The 22,761-nt window shown below is 40.4% G+C and overlaps 1 protein-coding gene across 11 annotated transcripts in view; it reads right to left on the reverse strand.

Moving 5' to 3' along the window:
- The window catches only part of SPATS2L (spermatogenesis associated serine rich 2 like), a 151,379-nt gene that overhangs the window by 22,333 nt on the left and 106,285 nt on the right, over positions 1-22,761 (reverse strand). For 8 of the 11 annotated variants that reach the window (XM_055811506.1, XM_055811505.1, XM_055811507.1 and 5 more), the window contains 5 exons: positions 10,939-11,047; positions 7,318-7,367; positions 6,104-6,344; positions 962-1,162; positions 415-550 (listed from right to left, as the gene is read on the reverse strand). In XM_055811506.1, the coding sequence (XP_055667481.1) occupies positions 415-550; positions 962-1,162; positions 6,104-6,344; positions 7,318-7,367; positions 10,939-11,047 (737 nt within the window). The remainder of the gene's footprint in view (positions 1-414; positions 551-961; positions 1,163-6,103; positions 6,345-7,317; positions 7,368-10,938; positions 11,048-22,761) is intronic. The other 3 variants (XM_055811511.1, XM_027777541.2, XM_027777542.2) reach the window with 2 other exon arrangements.

Below are 22,761 nucleotides of genomic sequence, written 5' to 3' on the forward strand. Positions count from 1 at the left end.
TAAGATCAAAGAAGAGATTTAAAGAAGGTAAGATTTAAAGAGACTTCAGAAAACCCCCTAGATGGGATATTTAGAAGAGCTTTCATTTGCTCAGATATGCTGCCACTGAACTGGATACAAAAGAATTAGGTCAAGATGGATCACTTTGGGCAGGGGGTGTGTGGGAAAACATAGTGAGATTTTTTTCAAAGAACTGTAGTCTTGCCCCCTTTATGTATGTAAACATACAGTTACGCATATATTACTTCCTGGCTGGTGAGGAGTTACTTAATGGCACCACATTTTTTTTCTGATTAATCCAAATGATGCAAACAAATTAGAGTGTAAGTGACCCCTCCCCACCAATGTCAGTGGCCTAATTAGCCCCTCTGTTCTCAGGTGGTGCTAACAGATCTCTCAGGCTGCAATACCTACCAGCTGTGTAATTCTGCAAAAGCAGCTTTGATCTTCTTCACTGAATTATCCACTTCTTCTTTGATCATCATACGGTATCTGGTTAGAGAAACAGTGCAACGCTGCAAGTCTTTTACTGATTTTTCAATGTTCGGCCCTAAAATATAAAACAAAAATTGCATAGGAGTCAGAAAGCTGGTTTTGGCTTTTCTGAATGAGGGAGCAGGAATAACTCAACATGCTATTTGCCCAGATTAGCATGAAGTGGTTATTTCATGCTTTTCCATAGTCCTTCCATGGTACTCCTCAGTTTCTAGACATGTTTACTCAAATCCATTCCCCAAATCCAATAAATGTTAGACCAGCACTATTATTTCAAATTAGCTATTTAAAATTTCATTTAATATAATGTTAAATAGACCATAGATTGTTCTACTCATTTTGTTATGCTGACGACAATTCTGCTCTCACTTTACAGCACTTTTTCATGTATGTGCTTTTTTTTTTTTTCCTAGAGGCCTTAGCTGTCTGATCACCCCGGCACACAGCAATCAGCAATCCAATTTACCTCTTTTTTTGACCAAATCTTCTGTCTTTGTTTCAAGCTGAGTTGTAGTACTGGATGATTTAACTGAGGAAGATTTTGACTTTGGCCTGCCTAGGTTACACTGGAGCTGAACCGATAACTGAAGAGACTCACGCTGTTCTACTCCATTCATATTCTTTGGGTTTAATTCCACAGATACTCTCTGGTGTTCTCGTTCTTTGTCTGCAAGAAAACATTAAGGTGGAAAACAGTGAGCTCTAAGATTAAGAAAGATATGAATCCTTAGATTACTGAGTCTGAATTACTTTTGTGTTTATACATGGGAAAAATCAAGTCTTTTTTTCCACCGACACACATTCTACAGAACCCCGGAAAGCAATGACAGAACAGAAACAAAATGGTTTTGGTTATTAAACGCTAATCTAAATACATCTATGTTTCAACAAAGGAAGTCTGCTAAGGAAAGTGTGAGACTTTAATGTCAATATATATATACATTTATAGTCTCACACACAAAAACCATTCATCATTTAATCAGCATTTTAAAAGCACTTATTAAACATTAAACCCGAAATACTTACCTTGCCTGACTACAGATTTCTATCAAAAGCAGCTGCTTCAACAGACCAAACAGGAAACGAAACAATGTCAAAATTAGGCTCCTGGGTTCAACAGCTTAGAAGGATAAGGTAACAACAATGCCTGAGCCTGTTTGGCTGCCACAAGATGACCTGGTTTTCTCTTTCCAAGACTCCAAAGGGATTCAAGATACCAGCATCAGGACAGAGGGACAAGCAGCTAAAGAATGGCTGTGAAAATTGACAGGTAAGGCCAGCTAGCCATTACTGCCACCGTGAATTTTAGTTAAGGAAACCTGCATAGAAAATAATGTATTGTGTTAAATCATTTGTCTAATCTTGGTACTTGCTTTAACCAATGAATGACAGTTTGTTCTGAAGGTTCTTTTTATGTATCACTTTATTCAGCTGATGTTGTGTGGCGCCTGGAGAAAAGGGGTTTACCAGATTAGCATCTGGATTATGCAGCCCACGGAGTGGGATTAACTCTGCTGGGATTGAAGGGTACCACAGCTGGACAGCTCTAGGATACCAGCTAGTGGTTTCTCTGTGCCCTGGCTGGGCACTAGGGTGGGTGTAAAGTACATCTTAGTTTCTATGGCAATCGCATAATGCCAGAGGAACAAGGGGGACCATTAGTGCCCATGTTTCTAAAACAGCTTTTGTTTATGGTGAGCCTGCAAACAGAAAAATAACTTACCTAAAACAGTATGTAAGAAAATAGCTAAAAAAGTTAAAGAAACTTGTGTATCTGTGAAAGCAAGAAACACCAGGTACACAGCACTCTGACCAGATCAAAGGTTTAATGCAGATACAGTCACACATAGCCAGGAACTGTTCTGACATAACTGCCATTAACCCTGTGCAACCCTGGCTGCATCTCATGCTAATGCAGATAGCTTTGATTTATAAAGAATGTTCTTTCTACTGTCATTTGAGGCTGGCCTTGCTAAATAACTCCAACAGATAGTTAGAAAGAAGCGGTTTATCAGCTAAGATACAGAGAATGGCCATGCCTATTTGGTTCTGTCCCCAAGATTGGATCTTTTGAAATTTGTTGTTAAAGTGCAAATTTATTTACTGGATTTAATTAGCAGCTTTAGTATACTTGACAAGACAAAAAACCCTGACAGCTTCTTGCCTGAAGAAAGTTATCTAGAACAATGGTTATACTCTAAAAACTTTTAAGTCATCTTGTATCTGCTATATACTTTGACGCCGTTTCCTCCAAAACGACACATGAGCTATTTTGAAACCCAGCAGCAAGATGACCAGCGCAGCCTAGTGAGCAATACCTTAGCATGCTACAACTGAACTTTCAAATCTGATTGAAGACAATCAACACAATTAAAAATAGACTTCAGAAAGTCTGCATCAAATCTCTGAAGACCTGGGCCAGCTAAGAAACATGTATAACAAAATCTAGGGACAAAGTCTCTCTCAAGTACTTGAAAGAGAAGTCAAAGGTTTGGGTAGCTACAGGTAAACCGTTGCAGGGTGCAGTTGTGGTGGCTTGGAACTTAAGCACCAGTCTAATGTGTGACCTCCACTATATTTACTGTCAAGTAGCACCAGATCTGGCAGTAATAGCAGCAGCACCAAAAAAACTTGCTTTGAAATCTGCTGAGCTGCCATCTTTGAAATGAGCAGTTTATCTTTTTGAAATGGCTCATCATTCAAAACCTTTTAAACAAAGTGAACCTCATGGATTCTTTGGCTGAAAGAAGAAAAAAAAAACCCCACCTCCCTTGAGATCTAAACAGGAAGTTTGATGGATTCACTAAAAATTGTCCTGCATGAAAAACAGTTCTGAAAAGTAGGAAAGAGATCAGTATCTGACTTGTATCTAGTTTTACCCAAGACCTTGCAGAAGTAATAGCATGGCAAGGCAACATGAGGTATCATTTCAGTGCATTCACGTCCCTTCTTTACAAGGGCACGCACAGAAAGGGTAGCTCTTAAGTCCTTCTGACCCTCTGTTGCCAAGGTCTCTGAGGAGGAGAGTTGGAGAGTTTGTTCTGGTTATCATTTTCAAGTAGTCTGGTTTATTGGTGGCCTTTCCCCTTCAAGATATCGAGAGGGAGAGCCCCTGAACTCATGCGTAGTTAAGTGAAACACTCCTCAAGGCCCCCCGGGATGAGGCAGTTTAGCTTTCCAGGGCCTTAAATTCTGCGCTCCATTTTCTCTAGCAGGTCCTGACTTCCTATAGGAAACCATCAGAGCAGCAAGCACAGACTTCCCACAAAAAGAAAGATGGAAATAGTGGCAAGAAATAAGCAGACCTGAACTAAAGGTAATAGCCACATATGTTCTCCCCTATCACCTTCTAGCATGGGACACGTCATGCAGAAACACCAGCTACACTGCATTGTCCCTTCTGGTCCCTGAAAGCCCGTCCAGGCAGCCAGGATTTTACTGCTCCAAAATCCCAGACTGCGAGCTGGCATAAGCAAAGCTTCAACCCCATGTTCCTCATGGGGAGGTAAGTGTAAAGGACTGTCTGCAGACACCTGACTAGGATGCTTCTAAGCGGTGAGCTGTCTGAAGGTGATGGTGAAATGACTACAGTAACATTAACTTGCTAGGAAAGGAACCAAAACAAACAAGCCAGAGAAGGACAACACAAAGGAGATTACAACACAAGAGGGAGGAAAATGGAACAGGTGCCTTTGGACCCACTTCAGCATTTCAGGCTGCTTTAGAACAGCCTGTGTGACTCGCTGAGGAACTTGAGGGACCCTGATCACCCTTCTCTTCTACTCAGCTCCATGCACTTCAGCACAAATTTAACAACATATACAGAGGTGGCTTTTGACCTTAAGAAAGTAGCTATTATACTGGCTGCAAATACAAGGATTCTAGTGCAACTGAAAAGTGAAGAAACTCCTTCCTTCTCTGTATTGAAGAAATTTCCAGGAACTTATTTTACTATGCAAGGGAAACTTTAATATGAAAGTTGCAGGTCTTCCTTTTGCTCCATTTCCTTTCCTTTTCTGCCTTGTTCTTTTATTTTCTCCCTTTCTCTCCCTGCTTTTGAAACAGGGAAAATATGTCAAAGCTCATTAAAAATTGTAAAGCTATGGTAGTATCTCCTTTGTCACTTATAAAACCAAAGAAAAATTATTTTTGCATAAACTTTTTGCCCTTGGTTATGTACAACTCTACACTGTATCATGTCAGAGAGGGAAAAAAAAAAAAAAAAAAAAAGGTCAATACCAATACCACAGAAAAAGATCACTAAGAGCATGGGTACTCTTCTTGCACTCAGGTCTGTAACCCCTAGAAAACACCCCATGCACGGACAATTCAGTTTATGTATCATTATTCATGCACGTATTGTTTCAAAAAAAGCAACTTTAAGAAGTTTGACATGGGAGCTTGAAATATTTATACCACAAATGTTTACATCTTGCACAGTAAGTGGCAAGAATGCTTATAGTATAATGGAAAAACAGAATTTTCTGGCTTATGGCACATTCTATCCAACGTAAGCGGGAGTCTTTAGCAAGGGTGAGAAAAGTATCTCTGATTCTTTGTGAGGCACCGAATTCTCAAGACAGTATTTCTTGATAAATAGTTTGCTATTTGGCTGCTATAGATTTCAGTTTCCATTTATTTGACCAGAGGTTGGCATCACCAAAATCATCTGGAAGCAGCACAAAACTCATTTCAGGACAGTTATCCATTTGGCACATTGCTTTAAAAGGTGGTTTGAAAGCTGTATTTTCAACCATGGAAAAAGGGATTTCAAGGGAAGTTCTTTTAATGCAGTCTTACCTACTACTTAAGACACAGGAAGAATACACTAACAGCAGCAATGATCTAGGGCTGTCAGAAGCCTGACTTGTGAAGAGCTGAAACAAGATTACCAGTACTGACAGCAATTAAATATGAGCTTTATGAGAGCATACTTTAAGACAAAAGCTTTCACAGAGCTTCTCCCCCAGAGGAGAAGGTTTGTTTTCATGGATGTTGCTACAACCATAACTATGTATGTACTACAACCCAGTGGGGAAGAGCTTTTTTGCATTATTGCCCCCCGGCCCCGAGTTTCAGAATCAGTATGTAGAACCCAGCAGAAACGTGCGTATACTAAACAGCTACCAGACTGCCTTCCCTGTCAGGGAAAGCCAGTGGAGATCTACTGTGACTAGCCTAGTCTGGACTAGGCAATAAAGAAATTCCTGTAATATGCCACAAGCTCACAACTGCTCAGATGGCTGTGCTCCAGATGAGGGACTTCATCCCTTTGTCACCATTTTACACTCAAGCCATTCTCTAACCCTGCATTCTTCTCTACTTCCATCTGTAATGCTGTTTTATCAGCTGGGCCCCTAATTGTAGTTTGATCCTCTAGGGGAAAAAAAAAAAATTTGCAAGGAAACCTACTGCAAGGCAAATTGTGCCCAGATACAGATCTACTTGCATGACTTTAATAGCTATGTGCACCATTTTGCACAAACACCTCTCTCCAGCTTCTCTTTATTATATTTTTATTGCCATGAAGTAGAATATCACAATCTTTATGTAACTGGGGGCTTGACTATCGCCAGTTAAAAAGGTGTCTTGTGTGAGATTAACTGACCTGTGATTTCTGGACAGACCAGCGTGGACTCTACAAATCCTGAGCCTTTGCTCTCAAGAGGAATGGCTTTCAGTTTCAGATTGGCAGAACCACTGCAAGAGTTGTCCTTTGAGCATCCATTCAGATGGCAGTCATATATTCCCTGGGGCTCTTGAGACGCCTTCTCTGGTCCACCATTCTTGTTTTTAGGATCTTTATTGCCCTGGTGCTGTTTAGATTTGCTTCTTTTTCTCCTATTGTTCTAAATGGAGAAATATTGCAAGAACAGAGACATCACTCAGTGCAACTCAGAAACTCAAAATATAATCAGTAAATCCTCCATGCTCTTAAAATGCCATACAAGTGGCATCAGCATAATGCCATTTACAGGCCATGCTGTGCTATACTGCACATTGCACCTGTTCAGCTGAATATATATAACTAGTTTCCAGCAAACCCCAAAGCCCCAAACTGGTTTTCCCCTTCCTTCCACACAAAACACTTGTGTTGGAAAATGGTAACAGAGCCTCTGCTAAGATACTGCTCAAAATGTTTCCAGTCACTTAGGATAATCAGTTCCTAACCACCCAGGGGACATCCACACAGCAACACGGACAAACCCGTAAGGCATCACACTAATCAGGCAGAAAGTGATCACAGAGGACACTGGCTGGTCACTGCCACTGTAGCTCTCCCAGCCATAAAGAGGAGCCTCCACGACAAGCGACTCACAGGGCAGCCTCCTGGTATAGCTCTGGCTTGGAGATACATAAGCATGGAGATCATATCCCAAACACATACTTGAAGTATCAGACTTGATAGTGTCACTAATGCATGACTCCTAGGCGGGCTTTTTTACACCTGGCAGCAAAAACTCTCAGCACTGTAAAGTGGCTATCAGTATCCAGGATGCAAACGGTTATTAAAAGTGTTTCTGCACATGAGCTGTTTCGGGATTTGTTCTGTACTTGTCCAGGGTCTGGCTCTCACACACGTGTATGCACATGTGCCGTCCCAGAAATTCTCTCACAACACTGGGCTAGAGAGATAGCAACAGATGAACAGGATTAAAAATAATACACATTTGCTTTCACGTATTCTGACTACAGGTGTGAATGAAACCACCTGTGTTAACAAAGGCAGACAAAGGACTGGCCAAAAGAGAAGTTCTACATTCAGCTACAGACGGCTAATAAATGGGCTGAATGCTTTGGTCCTCAAGACCATGTTCTTACCTTCTTTTTCCCTGTCATATTCCATTCCTTTAGAACCTGAGCTGCGCTGCCTAAAGAAAGGAAAGATAAAAACATTTCAGCAAAAGTTCAGCTACGAGAAAGAACAAGTGTGTTCAAGAACAGTTTCTAGTTTCCTAGCTGAGCAGCATTTCTGTCTCTTGTGAATTCTCTGGTGTGGAAGAACAAGATGGGTACTGTTGTCTTTCTCCTTTTTAGTTACCTGTTTTATTTGATTACACTGCTTGGCACTACTGCTTTTTATGGCCTTCATCCCACAGTGATGAAGTGGGTGCCTAACTTGTAGTACTAGTCTAAGTCCCAGAAAAAAACTCAGCACTCAAATCTCTTGTCCGAAAAGGGAAGCATCTCAGCACCCCAGTATAAACACTGGGTAAACTAGATAATCCCCCCTGACTCTAGGGCTTCTGAATGTTTTTTAATCTTTTGTTGGCATTTTTATCATATACTTCCTATGCATTGTCTGTCATACTCAGAAGATGTAAGAACATACAAATGAAGACTTAATTAGCACCCAAAAGAGTAATTTTGTGGACTCCTGAAGAAATTCTCTATCACACATACAGAGTAAACCAAGGCCTGGCAGGAAAAAAAAAAAAAAAAAGTTTCAAATTTATACTGAAAAATTACTACAGTTTTGTATACTTGAAATTCTGTCTGCCAGCCCTAACGAGTTGGTTAGATAAATTTATGGAACACAGCAAGCAGAGCATTGGTCAGACCAGTGCCAGCTGCCATGTGAGAAGAAAACTAACTCTCCTGCATCTAGTTAACATCATTATTTTGTTCTCCTGGACCCTAAAGCTGAAAATAGATGCTCGTGGTAAGCATGCAGTCTACATCATCATCCAAACTACTATGGCAGTACCCACCACAATAACCCTTTTAATTGCGACCACGTGAAAGGTCTTCCTGCTTGAATTAAAGAATCACATTACCATCACTGCATAATTCTAGTAAACGTTCACTTCTTATCCTTTCCAAATGGGTTTCATACTCAGCCATTCTTCCCACATATTTCAGTGAACTCTTGACAATATTAGTATTAAGAAGAAATGCTGTTTTCAGACCACCGTGAGTTGTTAAATTGCATTCAGCCAAAGATGTGTGAGGTTTTCAAATGTACCAGAATTATTTTTCTATCACAATAATCCAGACCCAAGATTATCTGGTGTCACACACATTAGAAGAGATTACATGACTTGCTAGCAGTCCTCAACCTAATTTGTTAAATTGTGAAAACACGTGTACGGAATCCCAAGCTGTATTATTTCCTAGATGGCATGACAATGCAGACAGAAGGCTAAGAAAACTTACGTGTATAACTGTACATGTATCTACATTTAGTTACACATATACACATTTAGGTACATATAAATACAATAGCCTCTCCTAAAGGTATGCCATCTTTTGACAGACACCATGTTTCGGTATGAAGAAATAAACCCAGACATCTTACTGCCCATTTTACTCCATGCTGCTGAAAATAAACGCTTTCATTTGACAGCTTCGTTAACGGCTTTCACAGTATCGTCCAACACTTTTTGTGTTGGCTGGTGTTGTCTTAGCTTCGCTTCCCTCAGCTTCCCTGTGAATACTATGCGTGGTTAAGGGTTGTTTTAGGGATTCACCCAACCAACCCCCACTTCCTCCTGCTGGAAATGTACTAACTGTGCAAGTCCCAAAGCCCTCTTTCAAATCCACCAGTATATTTTCTTGAACACATCTACAAAGCAGCTAAACAGACCTTCTGATTATGCTTAATTATGTAAACACTAACACAGCAAATAGAACATCTGAACCACTATTTTATTTAACTCAAATTTCACACATAGAAGTAAATTCACAATAGAGACATCGCCTATATGCCACTCCAGATATGAAGGAAGATAGGAAATGATTTCAGGAAACTAAATTTAGATGTTTCCTGCTTCAGTGTGCAGCACCTCTGAGAAAAGCACTGAGTGGAGGTGCTCAGCCTTTTCACTCAGTATGGCCCTCCCTGTGTTCTTCGTTGCATGCAGCAATGCATTCTCTGTGATTGTGGTATTGCCATCTTAGCAATTTTTGCCATTCACATGACAAGATACTCAAAGTGCTAGATTCATTCTATCCACAGTGGCAGCTGAACAGACTTGTCGTCTTAAGCTGTTTCCAGACAGCAACAAACGTTTGCTTTTTCAAATGCTCACTTGCAGAGACCTTCTGAGCTAAAGGCACAATGATCATAAATGGATGACATTCAAACAAAGATCATCTGAACTCAGGTCACAACAGCCTACTTTTCTTCAAGACTTTGTTGCACTCCTGCAAGGCTTGCTTTTGCCCTGTTTCTTCCTCACAGCAGATGATGGCCAGCACATGGCTATGGAGCACTTTCTCTTTTGAGGAGCCACTGGAAACAACTCATAGACCACAAACGAGCAATGGTAACTCAAGACAAAATAGACTGAATGAAAATAACTGACTGAATAATCACGGAGCAACCCTCCACTACTTTCCCCAGAACATATAACACAGGAAAACAGAATTTTTGTTAAATATATCATATTTTCCTTTCTCTGTGTGTGTGTGTGCAAACTTCGATTTCCACACGCCTATCAGAACTTGACTGTGCAGAGGCCTGAATCAAGAGGCACCTTACAGATCTGATGGAAGAATTCTGATGCACTTATAAACAGTCCAGTTTGCTTGCATCTGCTTTTTGCATATTGGTAATTCCTAGTACATCATGATATTTTTTGGCTGATACATTTTACTAAATTAATCCAAACAAAACCCGAAACTATTCTGAAGTAGAATAGATATGAAAAAAGCAACCTGGTGAGATGGCCAATCAACGCTACAAGGCATTTTTAAGATATCCAGGGCTTTTGAGACCACTGAACTTCTGGTATCTTTTAAGCAGCCCTGAGCTACAAAGGTTTTGAGAGGAGTTGATCAAGGTATGCTCTTGTTCTTGCAAAGGGTTTCTCACAGACTTTGGTGAAAGCTCAAAATACTTGCCATTATGTATTTATCAGAAAAGTGTTATTTAAATAAAAGTGACCTTTCATTAGAGGTAGTCTCATGATGCAAGATAAAAACTCAGGTCCAGATTTAGAATGGTTTGAACTTTCAATGGAGTCTTGGTTCAGCCATTCTAAATATCAAGGCTATTTGCAGAATTCAGATGGAGGTTTTAATGTCAATGTATGCATCAAGTTTGGGGTTTTAGGGGCCTGGTTATCTGCTGCTTTAGAATTATCTCAAATTCTTACTAGTATCTTCAATATTGAATCGTGTTCTGAATTATTTACTTTAAAGAGCATTAACTCTCATGCAGAATAAAGAAGGTCTGCAACAAGAATGACACCAAAAATTGGCAAAGTTGGGTAGAACAGATAAACAGCCACGTCAAACTCACACTGTGAAGAAGTAAAGATGCAGACAGAAGGATCAATTATAAAAAAACACCACAAAAACCAATGTACTTTCTAAGTGTCACAATCATCTCAAATTCAGCAGAACAACAGAATATATTTTGAGCCACTAGAGACAATGAATAATTTAGCATGCAATTGAATCCCTCGTGCCTTAGTGGAAAAGGTACACTGTACTCACCATCCATGAAAGCTTGAACAGCCTTGTCTACGTTGTTATCAAACTGCTGCAACACCAGAACTATCTCATTATTGCTTTTGTTTGGAACAATTGATCGGATTGCATTGATCTGGAAGGAAAAAAACAAACAACCCAGACAATAATGTATGGGTTTACCATACTCCTTTACACAACAAGGTACCCCTGTGCCAATGCATGTTTGCTATATAAATGCACGTTATACCTGACATGCTCACAAGTATATAACAATGTATCTGTATGAAGAAATACCCATCCACTCCTCACCCAGCCCATAGAAATAACAAAAAGAATTGCTTCAAGAGACTAAATCATGGAACTGGTAGTCAGCAAGCCTGGAACCAAATCCTACCCTCAGTCACAGAAGGAGAACTCGCTTAACTAAACTGACAGAAATTGGCCTTATGCTTCTTCCCCAAATGTTCTATTTGCTGCCAAGCAACTCAATAAGACACATCACCTATACAAACTTTGGGAGTACACTACTTCAACAAGGCTGTTGCATGACCTTGTTATATCAGTTATGAGTGGTGGGGTTTTTTTTGACATCTGGAAAACAGTCATACGCATGAAAGCAGTCGCAGGCTAAAAGAAAACAGTATCCTTTTTAAAAGCTTTAGTGGTTGCTCAGCATAATTTCAGCTTGCTCTTCCATATATATGTGACCAGGAAGCTCATGTAACAAAATCCTGAACAAAGGACTTGTGAAGCCAAATGCTTCCTTCAGGAAACTCTCCTGATGGATGAGGTGTTACACCCACAGATGCTCCTGGCATGCCATGCTTCAATGCAAAAATAGCATTTGCTACTGCCACATTGTCTTCAGCACCCATTCATACCAAACAGTAATTCAATCCACTATGTTTTCAGTAAAATATTCCTACTGGAATCATGTTGATGATTTACTTTCTCATGCCCACGTAATATAGCTGAAAGTAAATAGTTACATGAAACTTAATTACTGTATTGTTTTAATGCTGACAAGGTAGTAGGTAGTATCAAAATAAAAATATTTAAACATAATTAGCAAACCTAACAAAAACCTATCATAGTAGTCTGAAAAAACCAAAAGAATCTGTTCCCAGACTAGTTGTTCCAAATCAGCTTTTTGAGCTTCTGCGTCAAGCTATCCAGCATGAATCTGCTATTAAAAACTTGTTATGGCACTGCAAATGTTTATCCGGCATCCTTCTTTGCCCTCTTTCTGTAGGAATACATCCTTGCTTAGAGTGTACTTTATTTATTGCATCACAATGCCATCATGCTAATTTCTGACTGTGAAGCACTACTGGTCTTTTTATTGTACCGTGGAATAAAATTGTGAAAAAATAATAGGTGAGGATAGATCTATTTAAGGGAACCAGGCTGGCTTACATGGTGAGAGCATTTACTTGTCTTAGCTGTTCATTTAGATGCTGAAAACCAATCTTTCTAGGTTCCCTCTATGGAGTCCTCGTCAGTGGAGAAAACGGAAGTTGAATGAGAACACTTAAGTGCTCAGATTTATGATCAAACATCTTATTTTGCTGTAGTACGTTCACCCGACCCCTTGACCACTGCATTTCCCTGTCCCAGATACTAACATAAGCCATGGCTCGCTTCAGGGTCTGTCAGTGCACAGCGACTGCGGGCTCCAACTCACCATGCCTGCCAGCCTCAGCTTCTGCACCACGGAAGGCTGACACTTGCTTCAGCTAAACGCGCATGGGATCGGACCTCCAGGAGGATGCTTTCCAGATGAGCTCATCTCTTCCACTGTGTAAGGAAGGCCACTTTCTGACTTCAGCACGCCACTTGAGGACACCCCCTTAGTACGATTTACTCTGCTCCTCTACATCACCCTATCACACATCTCTGCAGCATCACGTTTCCCCCAACACATCTCCAGTAGCAAGTCTACCCTTGGACAGCTTAGGCCACAACCGTTGTTTAGAGAGCACTGAGTCGAACTCCTCGTCTGCTTCCCACGGACCCTTTCCAAAGGCCTGCATAATCACGCATCTAACATGGCCGCCCTACGCCCGGGCAAGGCTCGCCCACCAGCACAGGTGCCTCTCTGTCAGAGGCCCGGGCAGGCCAGAGGCTGTCCAGAAAACCTCCGCCTGCCCAGCCGCTCGGCGCCCCCCCAGCCGGCGTGCACGTGTGGGAGGGGGCGGCCGGACAGCCCTCGGGCTCTGCAGGCGCTCCAGGAGAACCGGCCCACCGGCAGGGCGCAGAGAAAGCCCTGGGGAAAGGGGCTTTTTCATCTTCTGACTGCGGGCACTGGCATGCTATTTACTGATAAAGCTGCAGCAAGTGTGAACTGAACGGGGTCTGCAGTGATAGCAGTTGGCAAAGAAACGAGGGCAGAGGAGGCCACAAGCTGCAGTCCGTTCCACATTCAGGCCGGAGCTGCCAAACATTTCCACCGTGTGGATTACAACTTCAAATTCTCACCAAAATCTCCCCTCTTCTTTCACAGTCACACGGATCATCTCTCTGCCTACTCAAGATTGTGTAATGTCCTTGTGGCAAGTGCTCACAGGAAAAACAGTAACAGGCAACACCTAGTGTATTCTAACCATCTTTAAATACAAGCACGGGAATTTCACATAGCTTCTAGGTCCTTCTTTGCTATGAAAGGTCTGGAAGCCTCAAGAAGCATCTGGAAACAACAAAGTGAGGCCAAGACCACAGGATGGATTCAGGCAACTTGCCACACACTGCAATTTGGAAACTTCTTAAAGACATTAAGAACGACATCTGTGCGGTGGAGAACACTGACACACAAGAACTCGACCAGACAGACAATATTTTAGACTACAGGATCTACTGAAGATTTTGTCTGCACTGTGTGGTCTTTGTTAAGAAATTTTTGATTAATAGAAAAACCAGAGTTAAAAGCCAAACTGTGCTTCATACAACCAGTACTATGATTAAATACAAAAAGGTTATGGAAACATTCTAGTTGTGGCGATAACCCAAAAAAAGCAAGATGATGATCTTAAGAAGAATGCTCGCCAATACAGAGAAAAGAAATTAAGCATATGACCAACACTATGGACACAGTCCCATTTTAGTTGGACTAGATAAGAAAGTACAATTTAGAGAACATCAACGTACTGCAGAGCTCAACAGTCCTGCCGCCAAACCCCAACAATATCCTTTGTTGCATGTTATACAAAACATACATTTTTTTTTTATTTTTCCATTTAGAAAATAGAAAAATTAAGAAGTCTCATAAAAAAAAAAAGTCCTTCAGGAAAAGAACATCAGATTGCTAAGTAAAACATCCAGGACTTAGGAAATTCCAAATCAGAAGTTGCTTACACTTTCTTAATCTGCCTCACTTGTATATGTATGTTATGACACCCAGGATACCCACAAGCTATTAGTGTTTCTCCTTTCCAGATTTCTGCAGTGACTTAGGTGGGATAAGACAGATGAAAACTAAAATTTGCAACCACTAGGATAAGTCACTACTAAGAAAAAAATTAATAATATAGGTACTGCTCTGTTCAGAAACAACAAAAGCAGATATAAACCCAGAATTCCATCAGAGCAGAAATCCCAGAAGGTTCTGTACTGAGGTAAAATATTTAGTCTTAAAAATGGAATATTCCATTTAGGAATACAATGGAATAACGTTACCATATTTCTTCTGGAATTTCAAAGACAGACTGATCTGTGTGCCAAACATTGTGTCTCCAACATATGTGCCGTTTGCCTTTTTCATCCAGAATACACTGGAAATCTTGTACACAGGCAATGAGAAAAATCAGTCATTTCTGGACATCCAGAAATTATTGACAAAAGGCTACAGGTCTTAAATTGTGACCTGGCAATATATCTGGGAGGAGGACAAGGCGTTGTTGAGGGAGACTATGCCATGTGACAGCCTCAGCATAGAAATGCAGATTTCATAGTCCCCAATATCCCATCTCTTAGCCCTTTCACCCTGGTTTCAAAAATACGTGTATATTTCCATGTTCGAAGCTCAGGTCTGTCCCCACGTGCAAAATGCGTCCTATATATTTCTGGAAGGGGGCATAGCAATACAAAAAAAAAAAAAAAGCCAAATGGAGGGGTAGATAACCTTCCTGACAGTCGAAGTCTAGCAAAAATGCACTTCTACAGATGAAGGTCATAAGAGACTTATCATAGACTGTGATGAACAGAGGCACAGCAAAGCTCCAGAAACGCCTGACAAATACAAGATGAAAAGTGGGAGATATCTTAAAGGGGTGGATGAAAGCTGGATCTAGGCAGCCCAGGTATACTGGCACCTCTCTGGTTCACCTGCTAGTTCAGGTGATAAACCAGCCCTTTTGCTAGTACAACTATACATCTCAACTGCTTACAAGTCTCCAGTTGCTTGAGAGAAGTCAATCACTTCCCAGTCCAAAAAAATATACAGAGCACATTTTGATTAAAGGTGTGATAGGGTGATTCCAGGGCAAGAGGCAATTCCCAACTTCATCCCTAAACTTAGAAGTCCTCAAACTTACAAGAACATCCATCTTCTCAATATGTAAACATCAGATTACAAAACTAGAATAATCCAATATAGTAGGACTTCACATTAACAAATTCCTTCTAAAAAACATTTAAGACGCTAAAGGATGAAAAAAAAAAAAAAGTCCAAGAGCCAAAGAATCTCCTAACATGCAGTGCTACTGCATTAATACCCAACAGTGTGCAAGAACAAACTCATGGCAGTCTACTGTATTAGATTTATTCCCATGTATGTGGGAGAAACCAGCTCTTTTCCTACTCACTGAAACCTGATCATGGGAATAACATTACCAGACAGACTGCAGGGAAGTCAACTATTTTAACGATTTTGTGATTCACCCTGTCTTTATCTTGTGTAGATTCCCAGTGAACTTCTGTCATCATCTGGATGCTAGACAAGCATTCTGGGACACTAAGAGAATTCAGTAACATACCTTCTAAACCATAGATAACTGGTGTTAATGTCAGCATTGGCTGAGAAGCTGTCACTGACAGCAGTGAAATTCCTGGTAGCCTCACCGGAAAGCACATTCCTTTGTTTACTACCAAGATGACTTGCTTAGACTTTCAGCTTACAAAAGCTACTTTAAAGCGGTCACGGATCTAAAATATAAAGCTGTGATCTTGAAAAAAAGCTGCGTATGCTCAAAAACATGGAAGGCAGAATCCACGTCCACCTCCATTTAAACCCACAATCCAGAGACCTGCCTTGCAAGTATGCATTTAATTCCTGTGGACCTAGCTACTCTTTTGGATAAGGCTACAGTTAGTTCAAAGTTTAAGACTTTTAATCACTTTTCTGAGCTGAAGTCTTAAGTACATACTCAACCTGAAACGCTTGCTCAAACCCTGTTAAAGTTGCTGCAATGTGAGCCAGGTTGTGTCTCGGGACGAGAATTCCACAGTTATGAGGTTGTTTTTATCAGTCTCTTACACAAATTGCTGAGGACTGACCAGAAGTGATATCAAAATTGAAAAAGGTTCCAAGCCCCCTCAGATAAGCTGTTTCTACCTCAAAATAAAATCCCCAAGGTCTGATCAGATCTACTATTTTTTTGAGGATTACTGTTAAACTACGGGCAAGCTCACTTGGGGCAAATTTACAGGAGAGGACACCGAGAGTCTAACCTCTCATGGTACCTTACTTAAGTCCTCACGGAACACCCATTTCATTAGACTTTCCTGATAAATCAAACTCAAAAAGAAATAGAACCTGCCTGGAAGTTGCGACAGAAGACTACCTACTCCACACCCAGAACCAAGCCAACGCTGCTCCGTGTTCCTTTGAGTCTTTTAGGTTCTCTGTCAAGCTTCAAGTGGTTCCCAGGCAACTGTTAACAACATGGAATCAATTGCTGCCTGTTTGCTGCTCTACTCCATCTGCTACCCCTTGGCATCATCTCAAAGAGGATGTTTCTGGTGAGTAAGTAACATATCTGGGGCTCAGAAAATTTGTTTATGTATTTTGACACAGTGACAAATTAAACTTCTTTGCTGAAAGCTCACAGCTGTTCTGAAACCCCTGAACTCAGCTGCTCTAGTCTCCTATAAGTAAGTAAATTACTATTACGGTCACTTACTCAGAAATAGTCTTCCTTATGCTTGGATAGGAACACTAACGCAGATCCACCTTCACTTTGTACTAAAGACTAGGGTCAACAGATTTGCTTTAAGTTAGGAATTAAATTAATTCAGAAGAATGGTTATCAATGAATACATGGACATTTTCCTACTTCATTTGTACTCAGTAGTATATCTTTATGTACACATATAGACCATACATACCCCTGCAGCTGAGGCCAGGTGGCAGTGCAGGCCACATTCAGCTAGAGTACACCTCCAGCTGGGGCTGACCCAGATCCTGCAGGAGAAGCAAGGGAAGGAGGGCTGTCTGCAGAACTCTGCTGGTTTCTGTATCTAGGAATTTAGCATTAGCAGACATCCTGGCTACATTAATCAGGAAAAAGCATTTTAAAAACACTTCACGACAGAATTTTTTTAAGGGTTTGAAAACTCCTACGCAAACATATTTCATAAATACAGTTTGGCTTTGCTGCATTAAGAGCCAATTTCTTAAGTTGCAGACATTTTTCCAGAAGCTTTACTAACGGAGTTCATCACAACACACTGAACAAATGCTGTTAACACCCTGTTTGAGCGTAACACCACCTTTTATCATGTCTTCACCTCTCTTTCCACTACATGACCTGTCTGTCACACCGATACCTTCAGATCATTTATCCCCAATAAACACAAAACAAATTCTACCTGCTGCAGTAAACTACTTTAGGCAATCATCATGGACTTACTACATCACCCCTGTCCCCCAAATCTGCAAACTAATTACATGGAAAAATCAGATATTTCAGAAATCCTGGAAGAACATATTAAAAGGTTTGGCTCAGTAAGAACTGTTCTGCTTGAGTAATGACAGTACTATTTACAGATCTGAACCTACAATATCTTCAGTACAAGTTAAATGGTTCATCAAGTGACACAAGTGCATTCTGATCAACTCTGCTGCTCTTCGGACTAAGTCCACCTATTTCAGCACACAGGCAAGGAACAGCTACAAAGGTCAACTTTAAGGAGACCTAGTGAAATCATCAATTGGAAATTATCTGCTTTTGTAACGTAAGATTTTAAATTTATATACTACTACCATTCCTTCCACTATGAATCCTACTCTTTTTCCTTGCATTCTGACTATCACTTATGAAAACCACTGTTATGGTGAACTCCCCAAAACACATCTGAATAAAATTTCCTTCTTGCAGTTTATGGAACAAACCTGCCCATCTGCTCCTACAGCTCTGATGTCTGAAACAACAAATCAAAAAGCAAGCCTTTCAGGACAAGTTCAACAGAACTTCACTCCTAACAGAATCCCAAGAGAAGGATTTTAATCTGAATTAAGTACTTTGCTAATTCCACCTGATACCAGATCTTACTTGTTCAAACACGTTTAGACACACATCTTAAAAAAAAAAGAAAAAGAAAAAAGAAAAAAGACAGGCAAGCAAGTCCTGAAGCCTGAACAATTCCCGGTATTTCTTTGGATCAAAATCAAAATCACATGCCAGCGCTGAATGGTTATCCTGGGGAGTGCCTGATATTCACCCTTCTCTTGTTAAACTAAGAGGGTCTAATCGTTGCAGGAGACAATATATCGCTTGTATTTCTCACTCCAATTGCTTTTTCTTTGGAGGCCTTGTCATTCAGAATCTCAGCGCTTCTTCTGGTGATGTACTAGGTTAATGCTTGAATACTTCCTTTAATTTTACAGAATTATTTTGGATTTAAGCCAAGGAATTTGGCACATTTTGTTCCTTAGTCCACTGTGTTTATGATCTGAACTATGTGTAACTCTCAAATCTCTGAAAATCCTGATACTAGAAAACAAGTTCTTGGCTATACTGTATTTCCAGGCACAGAGATGAGTATCAGCAGAGGCAAGAGGGTGAATGGCATTGTGGAGGACGACTATAGTAAGAGTCAGGGCAGAAAGCGTTATCGGGAGAGAGGTCCTGATGGTGATCTTCAGCTGTGCAGGTATGGAACGACCCTTGTGGCTGCTGAAATGGAGAACTTGTGTTATTCCAGAAAATCTGTGGGATATATGCATGAAAATATGGTAATCAGAACAGCCCTGGCTCCCCACAAGAGTATCACAGCTGCAGGAGCCTCTGCCAACTATGGAAACTTCCATTAGCCTTCCTGACATCACAGGCTAACATTTATATAAATCTCTTGGAGGGGTGGAGGGAGGCATAAAACAGAATGTTTAACCTATTGACTTTATGAACTATTTTAGCTGAAATGCCAAGAATGAATTACACAAGTATCAGTACTACAGTAGCATTCTCTCATGACTCAAATTAGGGGTAGGGTCTTACAGAGCCCGTGTGTGAGCATAATGCTCAAATTGTCTGCCTCAGCCTCACATCACCTTTAAAACAGTGGTAGAGGTCTTATTTCCGTGAACTAGAAGCCGATCATAGAGAGCACATGGGAAAAGGCCCCATTAAAAACAAACCAAGCAAGCAACCAACCCACCCAACACAACATTATGCTAACACTTCACGGGCTCCGTAGCATATTTTTGGCACAGGGAAATAATGCTCAATTTAAGGAGAAACTTGTGTTCTACTTTTGCAGAAGCTTAGCAAAGTGTTTCTGTGCAGATGTACAGCTCGCTTTGGCTTTGTTCAAGTCCTAGCAGGATCAAAGTCTTAAATATATTATGATCTGCAAGCACTGAGGTAGAAGAAAGGGAGAGCTGGGAAGGAGCTGTATTCTGTTCTGTTCTTTTTAACAAGGTCTACTTATATTTGTGTTGATAGCAATGGATTTGTGGAGCTCAGCAAAAGTAATTAGTTATATAAATCTTTGTTTTGTTTCCCAGAAACACTCCCCCCCCCCCAAGGTGGGTAAAAGTAAACAATAAACTCAGTGATTCAATGCTTTGTAGCATGGCCATGTCTTGCTCTCTGAGTTTTCTAAGCAAGGAAGGGATTTGATTTTGACTCTCTTACCAGGGCACTGTAAATAAGTCTGATTTTTCAAACATGCAAATGAAGTCCTTACTTTTTAGCAGTCTATGTGCAAATATAATTAAAGCCAACTCAGCAGGACGTATCTGTTCCACCCTTTCCTCAGATTTCTAGTGCATGACCCAAAGGGTTCTAAAGCTACAGTTGCTTTGGAATTATTCAGTTTGCTGCTGACAGAAAGAGCCACCATACGGTAAACCAAATACAAGGTGTCAAATGGAAGTTCTTGCCACCGCAATCTCCTCTTAAAACCAGACAGACTTGTCCAGGTGAAATGGCAAACTGAGCATGCTAGCTTCTCGGCTGATGTATGCAGAGTTCAATAAGCTTATGCTGTTCGGTCACTAAGTCTTTATTTAGTAGGTTATTAGTCTGTGTTTTCCAGAATAAAAGCCAGTAATTTTGCAATAAAGTGTTAATTGCTGTTAACCTAATTTTTCTCTTTGGCATAGGGATTTAGTGGCACTGAGTACTGATGGAAGATACAGGAATAAAGAGAGGAATCATTTAAAATGGAGTGTATTGATCTAATTATTTTCCTGCCTTAAAATGCATATGATCATAAACGTCTGACTTTAGATACTCCCAGCAGATACCAGACTTGGAAAAGCAGATATCTACTGTGATTAAATGTCCTGTTGCCATTCTTCATTTCTGAAGCAGCGAAACACAAACAGATGATTCATAAAGTCCTGCACTTCTAAAACTGATTAAATTAATAATAAAAAAAAATCACGCTACTCAGTAAATAAAACTTTAACTGGTTTACTGAGCTGCATTTTGAGAGTTACTGTAATTTACCTTCCAGCGCTCCGGCATGAGGGGTTACAATTTGATGACACTCCTTTCTATTGCAAAATCCTTCATGCTACTCAATAGTTAAACCCTGTGCTGTTATTACAGACTAAGGAAGACACTCATCACTGAAATACCGATTTGTGTTGACACACGCCAAGTCCTAAAGATCAACGAGTGATTCAGGAGTTAAAACAAATATGAGGAAAACATACTCAAAGAGCAGGTGGCCAGTGGATATAAAGCAAAAAATTCTACATGCTGTTGAAAGCGAAGACAGAGTAAGCAGCAAAAGACGGACACAACAGTCTGAACAGGAACTCGCTGCCACTTGAACTCCTAAGTATAACCATCACTTGCTATGGTGCTTCCTCAGCAGCTTCATTCATGTATTGGTGGACAGGTAATCTTTGTTCTTTCAGGAAACATCATTAGCAAACTGAAACTTGAGGAAGCCCAGTTTCAGGTTCAGTAGTTCATCAAGTCCTTTATAAACCAAAGGCGATGTCTAAGCCTTTAACAAGTAGTCATGATCAGTTCTAAAAAATATATTACCTGACTGAAAAGTTCATTATTTGTGAACTCAGAAGCAGAACAGCAAGTTAACTAAAAATCTGATGGACTTCTATTTCTTTTCTCTGTCACGCTGTGGTATGTTACATTACATCTTAATTCTCTATCATTTCTTGGGACTTTGCTGAATTGCGAAGTTGTATTTACAGTATCTTGCACATATTCCTCAGGCCAAAGGATTTTTTTTTCCTTGTTATCAGTCAATCTAATTGCAAAACTGAAATTAGGCAAATGTTTTTCCAATGAATATATTTTTCCGTCAGCTCAGGAAAAGAGTTAATCCATGGAATCATACACACATTTTTATTCTTTTCCTTTCTAGTGACTTAAGAGAGCTTAGAGAAGAGAGTATTTCACATGCCTGCTGCCCTGCAGGACGTGTCACATGCCACAGGTAGGTCTTATGATACAACGGCAGATGACTACATTTCTTGGTTTCACAATACCCTCGCTGTTCTGTATTACCCTTGATATTTAATCTTTCTCCTTGCATATCTTTCAAGAAGTGAATGGGCGTAATAAACTTTTCACCAATACCTGGACAAATCTGGGCTCACTGACAGAACTGGATTCTGGCCTGGAACATTTACACACAGTCTTAAAATCTGTATTAGAGAGACACATTGGGCTTAATAAAGCTGTAAATCAAGAAACCTATTAGCCTCTTCTGAACTTCCTAGATGCAAAGCTCCATCTTTCTTTCCAGACATGAAATAGAACAAAAGCTGATTTTATAAAAGACGACAATTCAGGTGAATTCTCAAAATCTTGGCTTCTTTTAAAATACAACCCTATAATGTTATACCCCTAGTCTTCCCACCTCCCTCTCCTTTTTTCCTATTCTTTGACAGATGTCCTGGTTTCCTACTTATGTTGGTGGGGACTATCTATGGGTTAGACTGTCTTCTCACAACCTGCCTGCTGGGAGTCACAAAACATCTCCTGGCCTACCTCGTATTTGTACACTAATTAGCTTTAGGTCCTTTACTGCTCCTGAAAGAGTGATGAGGCTCTAGCACTAGCCAGAATATGGAGAGGACATACTGAAGCACATAGAATGCAGTTAAAACCAGAACTACTTACATAGGGTGGGGTGGGGTGTGTGGGCGGGGAAATCTACTCTTTTCAGGATCTGTAATTTTAGGAATTGCCTTTAAGTAGTAAAAGTATGACTTTTTGGTCAGAAAAACTATCTTCTAAAGGGTGTGTTCTTCAAAGGTTGTGTTTTGTACAGCAGCAAACATCACAAAGTGCTATTCCCCACAGCGTCAGTGCATACCAGAATCACAAAGGAGTAAGAGAAGCCTATCTGACAAAACATTGTCTCTTGGCAGAAAAGCAAAAACGTTTTCTCATAAACCAAGATTAATACACTAATCCTATCAATACC

Source organism: Falco peregrinus, chromosome 8 (assembly GCF_023634155.1).
Source record: "Falco peregrinus isolate bFalPer1 chromosome 8, bFalPer1.pri, whole genome shotgun sequence".
NCBI classification, from domain to species: Eukaryota; Metazoa; Chordata; class Aves; order Falconiformes; family Falconidae; genus Falco; species Falco peregrinus.